This window comes from Danio rerio, chromosome 21, assembly GCF_049306965.1.
Source record: "Danio rerio strain Tuebingen ecotype United States chromosome 21, GRCz12tu, whole genome shotgun sequence".
NCBI lineage: Eukaryota > Metazoa > Chordata > Actinopteri > Cypriniformes > Danionidae > Danio > Danio rerio.
The window spans coordinates 5,738,834-5,755,000 of NC_133196.1; the positions used below are offsets into that span (position 1 = coordinate 5,738,834).

Consider the following 16,167-nt stretch of genomic DNA (forward strand, 5'->3'; position numbering starts at 1 on the left):
TGTGTGTTTGGTTGCATGGGTGTGTTTGTGTTTGTGTGTGTTTGCGTTAGTATGTTTTCCTGAGTGTTTGTTTGTGTAAGTGTGCATATGTGTTGTATATGTGTGTGTTTGTGAGTCTTGTTTATTGTATGTGTGTGTGTTTGTGTGAGTATGTGTGTTTATTTGCGTTAGTGTGTGTATGTGTGTTTGCATAAGTGTGTGTTTGATGTGTCGTGCTTGTGAGTGTGTGCATGGGTTTATTTGTACGCGTGTTTGCGTGAGCGTGCATGTATGTTTTTGTTTGTGTGTGTTAGCATGATTATGTGTTGGGATTAAGTGTGTGTGTGTGTGTGTGTGCGCGTTGGCACTTGCTCCAATTTTACATGATCACCACTTCAAAGTGGGCACACCGTGCGTCATTATTCTTACACTATTAAACACACACACACACACAAACACACAGACACACACACACACACACACACACACACACACACTAAAGTAAGATGCTTTAAACACTTTAATTTTAAAAGGCACCAAAATCACAAAAATATCTGACGTACAACTCACGCTCTATATAAACACAGCGCACATTATAAACACAATATCAGCTCATTGCACATGTCATTATTACTGGCAGGTAGACATCTGAGTCTAATTTAAACTAAACAAATGTGCACAACACTAATAATATTGGCTAGAATGGAGCTCATACATCATACAGTGACCCCAAAAGTAGGAAAATTCAAATGTCAGTGTAATAAAACGCTGCTGATTTTATTATTGTAGAGCATCATTCATTCATTCATTTTCTGTTCGGCTTAGTCCCTTTATTAATCAGGGGTCGCCATAGCGGAATGAACTGCCAACTTATCCAGCATATGTTTTATGCAGCGGATACCCTTCCAGCTGCAACCCATCACTGGGAAACATCCATACATCGTTCATACACATACACAATGGACAATTTAGTTTACCCAATTCACCTGTACCACATGTTTTCAGACTTGTGGGGGAAACCGGAGCACCCGAAGGAAGCCCATGCGAATGCGGTGAGAACATGCAAACTCCACATGGTAATGGCAACTGACCCAGCCAGAGCTCGAACCAGCGACCTTCTTGCTGTGAGGCGACTGTGCTGCACTGTAAAGTAGTATTGAAGCATTAATGTTTATTAAATATATTTTGTGAATATCTGGCTTTCATTTCTAATGTTTTCCAACTTTAAAGTCGTGATTTTGTTGCACTTTTACTCGTTCTTAATCATGTCGAATATTATATATTTTTAATGAAATATACACAGTGCTCAGCATATCTGAGTACACCCCTCATTTTTAATAGGAAGCTCTACAATATTATATTTGTGCATATACATTAGATTAGTCAGTTCTGAAGCCATATCTGGAGCTCATCTTACAAAATAACTCACGATATAAAATCCCAAAACTAGTACAGGCAAACTGATATGTTATAGAAAAATATTAAATACAAATTTTGAAAAAAGAGAAAAATCAAGAGAAGCAAAAAATTAAGAAATTTTGTAGGTTGTAATATTTTTTGTAATATTTTGCTGGAATTTAATTGTTTTATCTTTCAATTTCTAAATATGTCTGGTGACTAAAATATTATTCTAATAAATATATCTGTTTAAGAAATCTGTCTACAAATACATTGCCTATATTCACTGAGAAATGGATCAAAATATTCATTTTCAAAATGGGGTGTTCTCAATTATGCTGAGCACTGTATATATTATTATTATATTAAATATGTTAACATTTATTTGGTTTTCATTTCTCACTATTGTTTTTACTTTAAAGTGTTGCACTTTAATTAGTTCTTAATTTTTTTTTAACATAATATACTATCATATATAGTGCTGGGTAAAAATTAATCGCGATTAATCACACCTAAAATGAAAAGTCTGTCTTGACAATTTAAGTGTACTATATATGTTTTATATATAATAACACTACCTGACAAAAGTCTTGCTGTCTATCTAAGTTTTAAGAACAGCAAATAATGACTTGTATTTGATCATTTGGTTTCAGAAGTGGCTCATATGAAAAGCAAAGGCCTCTAGATTACACTTATTTTAGCAAAATAAAATATGATCATGCCTATATTTAAGTAGGACAGTAAGGTCTGACTTTGCTTGGACAAAAATCTTGTCTCTTAACAGAAGTAATGTCCAGTATAAAATATAAAGTCATGCTGCAGTGGAGACAGAATGAATATTGTGTCTGACTCCATCATGAGCTTGGAGGACTGCATCCATACATCTCTGCACTGACTCAAATCACTGATTAATAAAGTCATCTGGAATGGCAAAGAAAGCGTTCCTGCAGGACTCCCAGAGTTCATCAAGATTCTTTGATTCATCTATGCCTCCTCCTTTATCTTACCCCAGACATGCTCAATAATGTTCATATCTAGTGACTGGGCTGACCAATCCTGGAGCACCTTGACCTTCTTTGCTTTTAGGAGCTTTGATGTGGAGGCTGAAGTATGAGCAGAAGCGTTATCTTGCTGAAGGATTTGTCCTCTCCTCTGTGTAATGTAATGGGCAGCACAAATGTCTTGATACCTCAGGCTGTTGATGTTGATCATCCACTCTGCAGATCTCTCGCACACCCCCATACTGAATGTAACCCCAAACCATGATTTCTCCTTCACCAAACTTGACTGATTTCTGTGAGAATCTTGGGTTCATGCAAGTTCCAGTAGGTCTTCTGCAGTATTTGTGATGATTGGGATACAGTTCAACAGATGATTCAACAGAAAAATCAAGCTTTTACCACTTTTCCAAATGATCAACTAGAAGTCAAGTTATTATTTGTTTCTCTTACAACTGGGATCAATGACAAGACTTTTGTCAGGTAGTATAAACACATGCATGCATATATTTTTGAAAATGTATATCTTTAAATATTATATATGTATACTTTTTAAAATATTTTACAAAGGATGTTTAACAGAGCAAGGGAATTTTCACAGTATGTCTGTTAATATTTTTTCTTCTGGAGAAATTCTTATTTGTTTTATTTCAGCTAGAATAAAAGCAGTTTTTAATTTTTTAAACATAATTTTAGGGACAAAATTATTAGCCCCTTTAAGCTATATTTTTTTCTCAATGGTCTACAGAACAAACCATTGTTATACAATAACTTGCCTAATTCCCCTAACCTGCATAGTTAACCTAATTAACCTAGTTAAGCCTTTAAATGTCACTTTAAGCTGTATAGAAGTGTCTTAAAAAATATCTAGTCAAATATTATTTACTGTCATCATGGCAAAGATAAAACAAATCAGTTATTAGAACTGAGTTATTAAAACTATTATGTTTAGAAATGTGTTGATAAAATCTTCTCTCCGTTAAACAGAAATTGGGGAAAAAATAAATAAGCGGTCTAATAATTCAAGGGGGCTTCAACTGTATATATATAACTGTATATACACCCACATATGTCAAACTTTTCATTTTTATTTTGGATGCCCTTAATTGAAATGAATCTTTGCAGCACTAAATATATATAATATAAAATAGTTGATATAAAACACATACTTTTACATTATATTAGTTGACATTTAAAGTAAATTACAATAACTGAATCCTTTGCTCTTGCAGTGGCTTTAAGTGTCTTATTTTGTGCATGTTTCTTTAAAATGAACGCTACTGGGTTTGACATTTTGTTCTAAAGCAAAGACATTCGTGCATACGTTTTGCGGCCACTGTACAGAATTAGAACTGGGTTTGCAATCCTCATTAATGCAAAACACTGTAAGGCAATAAACATGAACATAAACACAAGTCGCACGCCTCCATTAAAACTATAAGAACCTGAATCTCCTAAGCACAAAGCTAATCTGTAAACATGATCTCAAAGGTTTATTTTTCTGCTGACATCAGCGCCCTCTAGTGTCTGATCTACAACAGCACACATTTCACATTCTCATCATCAGGATCTCTTTCTGACCCTACAGGTCAATTGAGCATGTAAAATTAAAGGGATAGTTCAATCAAAAATAGAAATTTAGTCACTATTTATTCACTTTCGAGTGGTTATAAACCTTTATGAGTTTCTGTATTCTGTGAACACTAAAGCACTAAAGCAGATATATATATAGAGAGCTGGATACCATCTTTGACTTCCATGGTAAGAATTACTATGGAAGTCAATGGTTACTGGTTTTCAGCATTTTTCAAAATATCTTCTTTAGTGTTTAACAGAAGAAAGAAAGTCATAAACATTTGAAACGTGAGCAAATGATGACAGCTTTTTCCTTTTTGGGTGAACTATCTCTTTATTTGACAATATTTTATTTAAAGATTATTACTATGTTCATATATACAGTTAAAATCAAAATTATTCGCCCTACTGTGAATATCTAAAATATATCTAGTCAAATATTATGTGCTGTCATCATGGCAAAGATAAAAAATATCAGGTCTTAGAAATGAGTTATTAAAACTATTATGTTTAGAAATGTGTTGAAGAAAATCTTCTCTCGTTTAAATAGAAACTGGGAAACACATACAGGGGGCTAATAATTCTGACCTCAACTGTATGTATTTATATGCAGTGTTCAGACTAATGTATCACTAATATTGAATTTGAAGTTATAGCTTATTTGTGCCTACATTAGCTTATATCACTCGTTGTAATCCATGGCTTTAAATCTCCTTTAGTAAATGATCTAGTTCTCCGTCTGACCGGTTTAATCTAGTTGAGTTCTGGTGTGTCTGTGGTGGAGCGGCAGCGGCGCTTCTGTCCAGGCGGAGCTTCAGGTACGTGAGCCAGTGGATCCGGACGAATCAAAAACCTGCAGAAGATAATGAGTGAAGTTTAGATTGTAATTCTTGGCATGGAAATATCTGTGTGTGCACCGTAAAACAATCTCTTTTAGTTTTATTAAATCATCTTTGCTAGTCATCTCAACTTTGCCTAATTATCATAATTAACCTAATTAAGCCTTTAAATGTCACCTTACGCTGAATACTAGCACTGAAACATATCAAGTCAAATACGTTAGATTTAATATGTTATTATTAAGCTTATTTATTATAAAATATATGGTATATCTAGCTGTAGAAAAAGCCAGATCCCATGAGTTCAATGCTATGATATTGGTTTACCTAATATTCAGGGGCAAAATTACTAATAAAATTAATAGATGAATTAAAAAGAATCCACATTGGATTTACTGATATTATTACATAAATCTTATTTTTATTTGTTTCATTTTTGTTCAACTAACAAGAATTAACCACAAAGTTTATTAGCTCAATTATGTTAAAAGTTTGAAATCCAAACGAAGGGAAACTTTATATGCAATCAGAGTACATACTTCCTATTCGCTAGGCCTAAATCTTTGTTGGAGTGAAGTATCCTGCAAAATATAAAGTAAAATCTGATGTTCTGTCGTCATCATGGGAAAAACAAAAGAAATTAGGTAATAAAAAATATTGTTTAAAAATGTGTTGAAATTAATCTGATCTCTGTTAAACAACACTGAATTATTTGAAAATGAATTTAAAAAAAAAAATTATTTTCTCCTATGTAAACCTGACACGCAATAAATTCAATTCAATTCAGCTTTATTTGTATAGTGCTTTTACAATATAGATTGTGTCAAAGCAGCTTCACTTAAATGGTCATAGTAACTGGATCAGGGTAGTTCAGTTTTTAGTGTTTAAGTTCAGTTCAGTTCAGTTTAGCTCAGTTCAGTGTGATTTTAATTTAATTTAATTTAATTTAATTTAATTTAATTTAATTTAAATGTGACCAAAAGTCAACAATAAAACCTAAAAAGGCCTACAGTTTAAGTACTTAAGTGATGGTCTTCTTGCACAGATGCAACAAGGGACAAATTATTGATTTTGTGGAATAGTTTAGGCAAAATATACACTCACTGGCCACTTTATCAGGTACTCTCCAACTGCCCGATAAAGCAAATTTCTAATCAGCCAATCACATGGCAATAACATGCATTTTGGCATGTAGACATGGTCAAGACGATTTGCTGTAGTTCAAACCGAACATCAGAATGGGAAGGAAAGAGGATTTAAGTGACTTTGAACATGGCAACCCAGACGGGCTGGTCTGGGTATTTCAGAAACTGCTGATCTACTGGAATTTTCATGCACAAACATCTCTAGGCTTTACAGAGAATGGTCTGAATAGGAGAAAATATCCAGTAAGTGGCAGTTCTGTGGGTGCAAATGCCTTGTTGATGCCAGAGGTCAGAAGAGAATGGCCAGACTGGTTCCAGCTGATAGAAAGGCAACGGTAACTCAAATAAGCACTCGTTACAACTGAGGTCTGCAGAAGAGCATCTCTGAACACACAACATGTCCAACCTTGAGGCAGGTGGGCTACAGCAGCAGAAGACCACACCGGGTGCCACTCCTGTCAGCTAAGAACAGGAAACTGAGGCTACAATTCACACAGGCTCACCAAAACTGGACAATAGAAGATTGAAAAAACGTTGCCTGCTCTGATGAGTCTCCATTTCTGCTGTCATATTCGGATGGTAAGGTCAGAATTTGGCATCAACAATATGAAAGCATAATGGTGTGGGGGATATTTTCTTGGCACACTTTGGGCTTACTAGTATCAATTGATCATTGTGTCAACGCCACAGCCTATCTGAGTATTGTTATTGACCATGTCCATCTCTTTATGACCACAGTGTACCCATCTTCTGATGGCTACTTCCAGCAGGACAATGCACTCATGTTATAAAGCGTGAATCATCTCAGATTTCTTGAACATAATTGAGTTCACTGTACTCAAATGGCCTCCACAGTCACCAGAGCTCAATCCAATAGAGCACCTTTGGGATGTGGTGGAACGGGAGATTCACATCATGGATGTGTAGCCGACAAATCTGCAGCAGCTGTGTGATGCTATCCTGTCAATATGGAGCAAAATCTCTGTAGAATATTTCCAGCACCTTGTTGAATCTACGCCATGAAGGATTAAAGCAGTTCTGAAGGCAAAAGTGCGTCCCAACCTGGTACTAGTAAGGTGTACCTAATAAAGTGGCCAGTGAGTGTACACTTCCAGATAATATATTCACTCCCAGGCCATCCATATGATTTTTTTAAGTAACGAAACTGTGGTTCTTGGTTGATTCATAGTCATGCTATGACTTTGACTAAAAGCCCAAATTTATCATTGTTTTAACTATGACATCTATGTTTGGATGTCTAATAAATGTCTTTTAAACACAAAATCTTGTATTTCTAAAAATCGATTTTTATTATCTATTATAATATACTTACGCCTTACAATTCATTTTAAATATGATGCAGCTCATAAGAATATATGCACTTGAGTATATTTGTGTGTTTTGTGTCAGAATGCTTTACATACACGACATCATTGAGCTGCAGCAGTGTGTCGGGGGCGGGGTTTATGAGCACATATGAGATGGAGTTCTGCTGGTCATTCAACTCATCTGCAACAGAGATTGGTGGAAACACCTGTCACTCAAGAAGCATGGGCGTGGCTAAAGTTTCACAGGAAAAGGCGAAGAGCAAGTAGAAATGAAAGTTAATGCCACAATGTAAGACACTGCAAATTGTTATGTGCTATGTTGCATGAGTTAGAGGTCAAACTTAAGGATGTGCTTTTACACATAGAAAGGAATAAGGGATTTAAATCCTCACGGAGTATGAATATGGCTTGCATGAGTTTAAAGGGGACCTATTATGCCACTTTTTCCAAGATGTAAAATAAGATTTGATGTACCTAGAGTGTTTATGTGAAGTTTCAGCTCAAATTAACACACAAATAATGTTTTATAACTCTCTGAAACTGCCCTTTTTTAGGCTTTGATGATAACTGTGCTGCGTGAATGACTGTCACTTTAAATTCAAATGAGATTGTGCTCTTTTCAAAAGAGGGCAGGGCTACACATGCCAATGTGTCAGTATAGTGGCAGATTTAAAATTCAATCTAACAATCTATGCTAATGAGGGAAAGATGGGGACTAGTAGGCGGGGCTTTCCCCTTCTGATGACACGTACAAACGGAGAATGTCAATCAAAGTGTTTTTCTTATCAAGTGTGATTATAAAAGATAGAATTAATTAATTTTTACCATTAGAGACTGACTATAATCACACACTATTGTCGCGCAACTGTCTTTAAACCCCCTATAAAAGTGGTTTTTGCAAAATAGGTCCCCTATAAATAAATTAAATAGAGCAAAGGATGACTTTTACCTTGCAAATAGCCCAAATTAACCCGATTCATCACATCACTGGCTGTTAAATTTGTGACATCTTCTAAACCAATGGAAAAAAGTGCAAGACAGAAAACAAAGTATTTTTTTAGTCAAAGTTCAAGTCTGGAAACATCATTAATGACATTGTTTTTTTCCATAACTATAAATGTAACCACTTATTCGGGATACCACATTTGCAGTTTCATTTCCCTAATCTCACACAGTCAAGTGAAATATGATATGAGAGAAAAGTAGGACAGGGCTTGATTTTATCCATCAGGAATTTGCAAAAAGAGAGGGTCGTGGTGGTTACAGCCTCTTTATCATGCAAAAAATAAACATTTTGAATTGGATAGATCCTCCAGTTTGCTATGTTAGATTAAAAAGTTCACCCCCAAAAATATTTGATTATAATTTACTCCAACTTTACTTGTTCCAGACTTTTTATAAGTTTCTTTCTTCTTTTGAACACTAATAAAGGTATTTAGAAAAACACTAGTAACCACTAACATAGCATTTGTTTTCCTGATTAAAGTTTCCCTTATTAAAGTCAATGGTTACAGATTTCCAGCATTTTTCAAAATATCTTCTTTTGTGTTCAACCGAAGGAAGAAACTCGTATAGGTTTGAAAGGAACCATTTAAAGGTGAGTAAATAACATAGACTGTAAATAATATGGACGCAGTATCAGTGACGTCACCCATAAGCTTCTGAAGAGCGCAAATAACGCTAACAGTGGGCGTGGCCTACAGTTGCCATTTTGTGTGAGCATCATCACGCTGAACGCAGGCAACCAAACATGGGCAAAGAGACGGAGCATTAGCGGAGCTATGGATGCCTGCTAATCAGTGGCGGTTCTAGACCAGAGCAACTGGGGGGGGGCCGGGCAGGGGCCACTTGTACTTTTGGGGGCACACTTTAACATACATCACAAACTACTTAAACAATTATTCGAAATCATTTTTTTCATGCATAACTCTGTAGTCTAGTTAAGCTAGTTAAATAACTTAAACTCAAAATAATCTTTCATGTTAATTTATTTGACAAGTAAATTTGTATTGTAGGGTGACACGTTTTCTAACATTCAAGTACATCAAGGATTTGCATTTTTGCACATGTAAACTTTACCAGATAAAGTTTTTAACAGTCAATTTTTTTGCCCTCACATTAATTTAAAATGATGTTTTCCAAGTGATCTCTAACAAACCAAGGAAATGTTCACAGTATATTCTAAAAAACAAAAATTATTCAGTCATTATAAGTAGTCATTAGAAGTTTTTTTTTCTTACAGCTTGTCTTGAATAAAAGCAGTTTTTAATAAAAAAAAATGAAATAAAAAAAAATTAAGGTCAGTATTATTAGCCTCCTTAAGAAATATTTACTGTCTATTTTTGATTGTCTACACAACAAACCAGTCATACAGTTAAGTCACTTTAATCTGAATACAACTGTCATTCAAAATAACTAGTCAAATATTATGCACTGTCACCATGGGAAAGACAAAAAAGTAGCTAGTTATTAGAATAGTTAAACAATTATATTTAAAAATGTGTTGTAAAAAATCCTGTGTTTGAAGACTTGTGCTTTATGTCAGGACTGAAAAAAAAACGAATGAAGGCAAAACTAAACGTTGAATATTACTTTTACACAAACGTAACTGAAACTGAAGTTTTATCAACGCGTTACATCCGTTCTCTGGTACTTGCAGTCTGTTTGTAAATTCAAGACTGCATTTATTAGCTTAAAATTATGTACACTCAATTTCTGATTAGTAATAGCCTCTGCATAGCCGAGGACTTCCTATATTTAAAGTGTTAAAACCGCTATTGAAAACAGAAGTCTAATATATTCAACAGTGGACGTTTTAATAGTGTTTCACAACATGAACAAGACTGAAGTTGAATTTTTCTTATTACCTGTGTCAATGTGGGGCTTAATTTCTGATGAATGCGGCAAACTGATGCGCGCAGCACCGTCACTGACAAAAGTCAAGGGAAAGCAGAGATAGGGGAGTGTGCGCGACACAGAGGAGGAGGGGAGGTGGTCAAAACTTGTTGACAAGGGGGCACTGGCCCCCCCTGGCCCTCCTAGAACTGCCACTGCAGCTAATATTTTGCTTAGATGGGTTTTTTTGGGGGGATGAAACTTTTAATACTTCATTACCTGTGACTCGTTTGTGTTTTGACCACATGTACTTGGTTGTGTACTCTATTAATAAAGCGTTAAGTCTTTTAAAAACACTGCTGTAATACATTGAGCCTCTAAGTATTGTTCTAATGACATTTTTCTACATGAGGAAAACGCAAATTACTTGCAAATACTTTACAAATATAGTCTGTGTTAGTGAATGCAAGGCTATTTATAAAATCAGATGACTGTTCTAGAAATTTCAATAATGAGACTTTCATTCACTTTGGAAAAGGAGGTCACTTGAATGGTTTGTGAGCACAATAAAGTGCACACAGCATGCCATATTATCTGATAACTGTAAGAAATAATTCCAAAAGGCAATTGACTGTGTGAAGCAAAATAAAACAAAACCAAAAAACAATATATATGCCGAGCTCAGCGGCTAATCAGCCGGAATAAGCTGTGACATGATGGTGACCGGCGAGAACTAGCTGTCACTCAAGTGGCCATGCCCTTATTTATGCAGACCTAATATAACTCAACATAATTGAGTAATAATAAATGATGAGTTATGAAAGAATTCACCCCCTCACAGTTGTCATGACGGGTAATATTAGCCATATACACCAAAACCATCTGTTGTACCCGGCTGTAAACATGTTTTTATCAGCTGTTAAAATGGCCATTTAGCATAGCACTCAGTGAACTTCTAGAGCCCCTAAAGGCCAGTCCATGAATTGCAATTTCAGTTACTTCCGTATTAACTTCACGAGAGAAAACGGGATGTTGCCGCTTAGTAAATAGTGAGTACATTTCATATTTGGTGAACTATCCCTTTAAAAATAAATAAATTATGCTAATATAATATTAATTAGGAAAGAAGCGTGGCTTACTGTATCCGCCAGTGTGCAGGCCTAAATGCTGCATGCGGTTTCTGACCAGTTCAGTGAGCTCCTCCCTCTCAGAGCGCCGTAACACACCCAGACGCTGCTGGATGGAGCTGAGGGAGGAGTCGCTCCGCTTTACACTCCGCCTGCTGAGACGTCTTGTCCAATGCATGCTCTTCTTTCTCAGCAGTGGGTGATCTGATTGGTCGCTGCTTGAGGAGCTCCGGGTGAGGATCTTTGACTCCTCGCCTTTCTCTCTAGTGTCGTTTAAACCGTCTATGCTGACTGAGCTTTGAAGCTGGAGGCAGTGGTAACCATGGAAACACACAAAACAATTGAAAATATTAAATTCTGCATCTATACACTACACAGTATATATATTTAAATGTATTCTGCTTTAACATTATTTCTGTAATATTATCGATACGCAAATGTATAGATGATACAATGCAGTTCGTAAAGTAACATTTTCTTGGTTTCTTTGTAGATATGTATATGAGACCCACTGTAACATTTTAAGTTTGATTTGTATTGTAAAACTTTAACAAAAGTTTCATGCATTTAGCTTATGTACTCTACTTAAAAAAACATTATGCATACATTCACTTATTTATCTATTTATTTATTTATTCAATTACAAAATTCCACACAAAAACTGCAAAACCAATTTAGCAGAAGGATGGACAGACAGTCCGATAGATAGATAAATAAACGGATGAGCAGACAGACAGACAGACAGACAGACAGACAGATAGATAGACAGACTGATAGACAGATACACAGACAGACAGACAGACAGACAGACAGACAGACAGAGAGATAGATAGATAGATAGATAGATAGATAGATAGATAGATAGATAGATAGATAGATAGATAGATAGATAGATAGATAGATAGATAGATAGATAGATAGATAGATAGATAGATAGATAGATACACAGACGGATAAATGGATGGATGGATGGATGGATGGATGGATGGATGGATGGATAGAAACACAAGCAGACAGACACAGATACATAGACAGACGGAGAGACAGACAGAGAGACAGACAGACAGACAGACAGACAGACAGACAGACAGACAGACAGACAGAGAGATAGATAGATAGATAGATAGATAGATAGATAGATAGATAGATAGATAGATAGATAGATAGATAGATAGATAGATAGATAGATAGATAGATAGATAGATAGATAGATAGATAGATAGATACACAGACGGATAAATGGATGGATGGATGGATGGATGGATGGATGGATGGATGGATAGAAACACAAGCAGACAGACACAGATACATAGACAGACGGACAGACAGACAGAGAGACAGACAGAGAGACAGACAGACAGAGAGACAGACAGAGAGATATGTACCTCAGGTGGTGCGTGTGATTCTGTGCGGTAGATTCCGATGGGAATCTCTGAACTGGATGAGCAGAACTTCTGGAAGAGTCTCCCGTATGTGCGGATCCAGAGATCAGCCTCACATATGTGCATCTACACACATGTTAATATATTCTTAACAAAGGTGAATAAATACAATATAAATGTAATTGCTAATTATTTGTTCATAATACATTATCTAAGGCAGGTATGTCCAAACCCGGTCCTGGAGGGCCGGTGTCCTGGAAAGTTTAGCTTTAACCCTAATCAAACACACCTGAACCAGCTAATCAAGCTCTTACTAGATATACTAGAAACTTCCTGGCAGGTGTGTTGAAGCAAGTTGGAGATAAACTCAGCAGGACACTTGGAGGCAAACTCAGCAGGACACTGGCCCTCCAGGACCGAGTTTGGACACCCCTGATCTAAGGGAACCTTATTGTAAAGTGTTACTAATATCCCATTGCAGTGAAAAATAAAGCTGCAATAATAATCAGAATGAATTTTTTTTCTTAATGCTGCAGCCCTATTCAAAAAGACGTTTTAGAATAACTGTACTTGTCAATGGTTCAACCTATATAGTGCACCATTGGGAAACACAATTGCCTCAAGGAAGTAGTCATCGGGTCTGCAGAAAATAAAAAACACTCACAGCACACAGGTATCCAGATCCAGGTGTGGTGTCCAATCCCAGCAGTAATCTGGCTATGGGGATCATGTAGTCCTTCACAAAACACTCACACACAAAACAAAACACAAAGTAATCATAACATAAATCACAAAGCACATCTGTTTTCAACACTGATGATAATGTTGCTGTTTTTTTCTTAAGCAGCAAATAAGCATATTAGAAAACTTTATGATAGATCATGTGACCCTGAAGACTGTAACAATAATGACGTAACAATACAGAAGATTCAGCCTTGCAGAACAGGAATAAATGAGGTTTGAGGTTATTATAAATAGTAAAAATATTCCAGAAAGCTTTTACTGCAATTTGCTAAAATAAGTGTTATATGTTAAATAAGTCAACATCAATAATATACAAACAAACATTTTTGGATTTTTGGAAATATCATAATATGTTTGCAGATATGTAAGAAACATGCTAAGTGAACATTCTTGTTTATCTGAAAAACATTGCAGAAGTCAGATATTCTGCTTTTAGGATGTGTGTTCTGTGCTGGAGTGTCTGTCTTTGCTTTGGTCTCTATAACCAGGCCACTGCCAATTTATCCAATTATAGTTCAGCACAGCAGGTTGCAGAGGTTAAGAACTTGAGTCACATGACTTGAGTCACGACTTATATGGAAAAATTTTGACTTGAGACTTGCTTGACAAATATTCATTCATTCATTCATTCATTTTCTTGTCGGCTTGGTAACTTTATTAATCTGGGGTCATCACAGCGGAATGAACCGCCAACTTATCCAGCACGTTTTTATGCAGCGGATGCCCTTCCAGCCGCAACTCATCTCTGGGAAACATCCACAAACAATCATTCACACACACTCATACACTACGGACAATTTAGCCTACCCAATTCACCTGTACCACATGTCTTTGGACTGTGTGGGAAACCGGAGCATCCGGAGAAAACCCACACGAACGCAGGGAGAACATGCAAACTCCACACAGAAACATCAGCTGAGCCGAGGATCGAACTAGCGACCTTCAGTGAGGCAACAGCACTACCTACTGCGCCACTGCTTTACCCCTGCTTGACAAATATATATATAAAAAAGACTTGACTTGTGACTCGAGACTAGACTTGAATTTGTTATTTCGATTGGAGATGCGCCGCTATAGTCCTCAACTACTGTATTTTAATCTAAAAGTTCAGGTAAATCATCAAGCGTGAATGACTTGACAGTTCATCCAAGCTACGACTTGACTTGCTTGAAATAAGCAAAGACTTGACTTGCTTTAGTCTCACATGAATTGACTTGACATGCTTGAGACTTGAAGGTTAAGACTTGACATATGTGGACATGGCCTTACTCCCACCTCTGCTGGATTATCCTGGAGAAAATTCCTTTAATTCAATTAAAAAAGATATTTAAGTTAATTTAATTCTTGAAGACTTCCTCAATACAGTGGGAGAAATAAGTATTGAACATGTCAGCATTTTTATCAGAAAACATATTTTTAAAGGTGCCGTTCACCTGATGTTGGTAACAACCAAAAAAATCCGAAAAAAACAGGGAAAATGTATTGAACACATGAAGGAAGGGCGGCGTATAAAGGCAGTGAAAGCCCAGACAGCAGCCGAAGTCTCTCAGCAGTTGTTCAACAACCCTCTGCCTTCTATGAGAGGCGTTTTTAAGCTGCCGTCTACAAACAAGCCTTTTATATAAACTATTAAATACAATTCATGACTTTCTCCTTGTTTCTGTGCATTGCTATTACACATAACTCAAATTTTGTTTTATTTTTGTTTGTAATGTTTGGGTTTTTATTAAAATATGGTTCAATTCCATGTCAACAGCTCCTTTAGAAATATTATTTCCAGGAAAAAACATGACGTGTTCAATATTTATTTCCCCTACTGTATATACAGGCACAGCTGAATATGTGACCACCAGAAAACAGCAGCAGCCGCCGAAAAGATAATTATTTTTATTTGCAAACATTACAAATGTACAAAAGTAAATATTAGTTGATCAGCTTAGATCAAGATTGTGTCGTCAAATCTGACAACATGTGTATGGGTCAAGTTGGAAGAGGAATGACTGGGTGTCATGGTTCGGTGAGGGGAAAAAGGATCGAGGACCCAAATGCAGAGTGAATGGTTATTTATCAATAATAAAATAAAATCAAAGGCAAAATAAACAACCCCGAGGTGGAAAAACATAAGAAATACAAAATGGTAAACAAACTTGGCTGGGCTGGCAATACAGGACTGAAGCACGAACACTAGAGGGTATAGACGAACTGGCACAGGACAGCAGACATGAGGGGAATATAAACAGAAGTAAATTAACTCACAAACAGATGAACACAATTAACTAATAATGGGTTAACAAGGAGGGTGGGACTAGACAATAGATGGGAGAGCACATGACACAAAGAGATAACACAGGCCATGCGCTCACATAAACACGCAGCCAATGAAAGAACTCATTAACTGCGTGTTCATGACAACATACACCACGTGCTAAACACAACACCAACAGAAGACTGATCGCAAGACACGAGTACACGATGAATAAAAGCACTCATCGTGCACTCACACACGCAGCGTGCATGTTTCATCCCAGCGCCGACAGAAACCGAAACCAACTGGACTGAGACGCTGGGAATAAAACACCACGCTGCAGACAGACTAACGTGAACACCCGGACGAGAGAGCGCACCTGCAAACACGCAAAGGCCTCACGCGTCCACATCAAGCGGGTCCATGCGCGTTCACAAATGACGCTCATACAGAGACACACACACACGACAAAACACGTGACTAGACAGAGCTAGTGTCTGGACTCTGCCACCAAAACAAGAATTTACAAGACCAGAGTGGCAGAACCCTGACACTGGGCGAATAAAAAACCC

At 36.5% G+C, this 16,167-nt stretch overlaps 1 protein-coding gene across 8 annotated transcripts in view; it reads right to left on the bottom strand.

Moving 5' to 3' along the window:
• Positions 1 to 481: 481 nt before the first annotated feature.
• The window catches only part of kcnt1a (potassium sodium-activated channel subfamily T member 1a), an 81,518-nt gene continuing 65,832 nt past the window's right edge, over positions 482 to 16,167 (bottom strand). For 3 of the 8 annotated variants that reach the window (XM_073935730.1, XM_073935729.1, XM_068215966.2), the window contains 6 exons: positions 13,271 to 13,354; positions 12,610 to 12,732; positions 11,237 to 11,528; positions 8,212 to 8,274; positions 7,359 to 7,443; positions 482 to 4,803 (listed from right to left, as the gene is read on the bottom strand). In XM_073935730.1, the coding sequence (XP_073791831.1) occupies positions 4,704 to 4,803; positions 7,359 to 7,443; positions 8,212 to 8,274; positions 11,237 to 11,528; positions 12,610 to 12,732; positions 13,271 to 13,354 (747 nt within the window). In that variant the 3' untranslated portion in view covers positions 482 to 4,703. The remainder of the gene's footprint in view (positions 4,804 to 7,358; positions 7,444 to 8,211; positions 8,275 to 11,236; positions 11,529 to 12,609; positions 12,733 to 13,270; positions 13,355 to 16,167) is intronic. The other 5 variants (XM_073935731.1, XM_073935732.1, XM_068215965.2 and 2 more) reach the window with 2 other exon arrangements.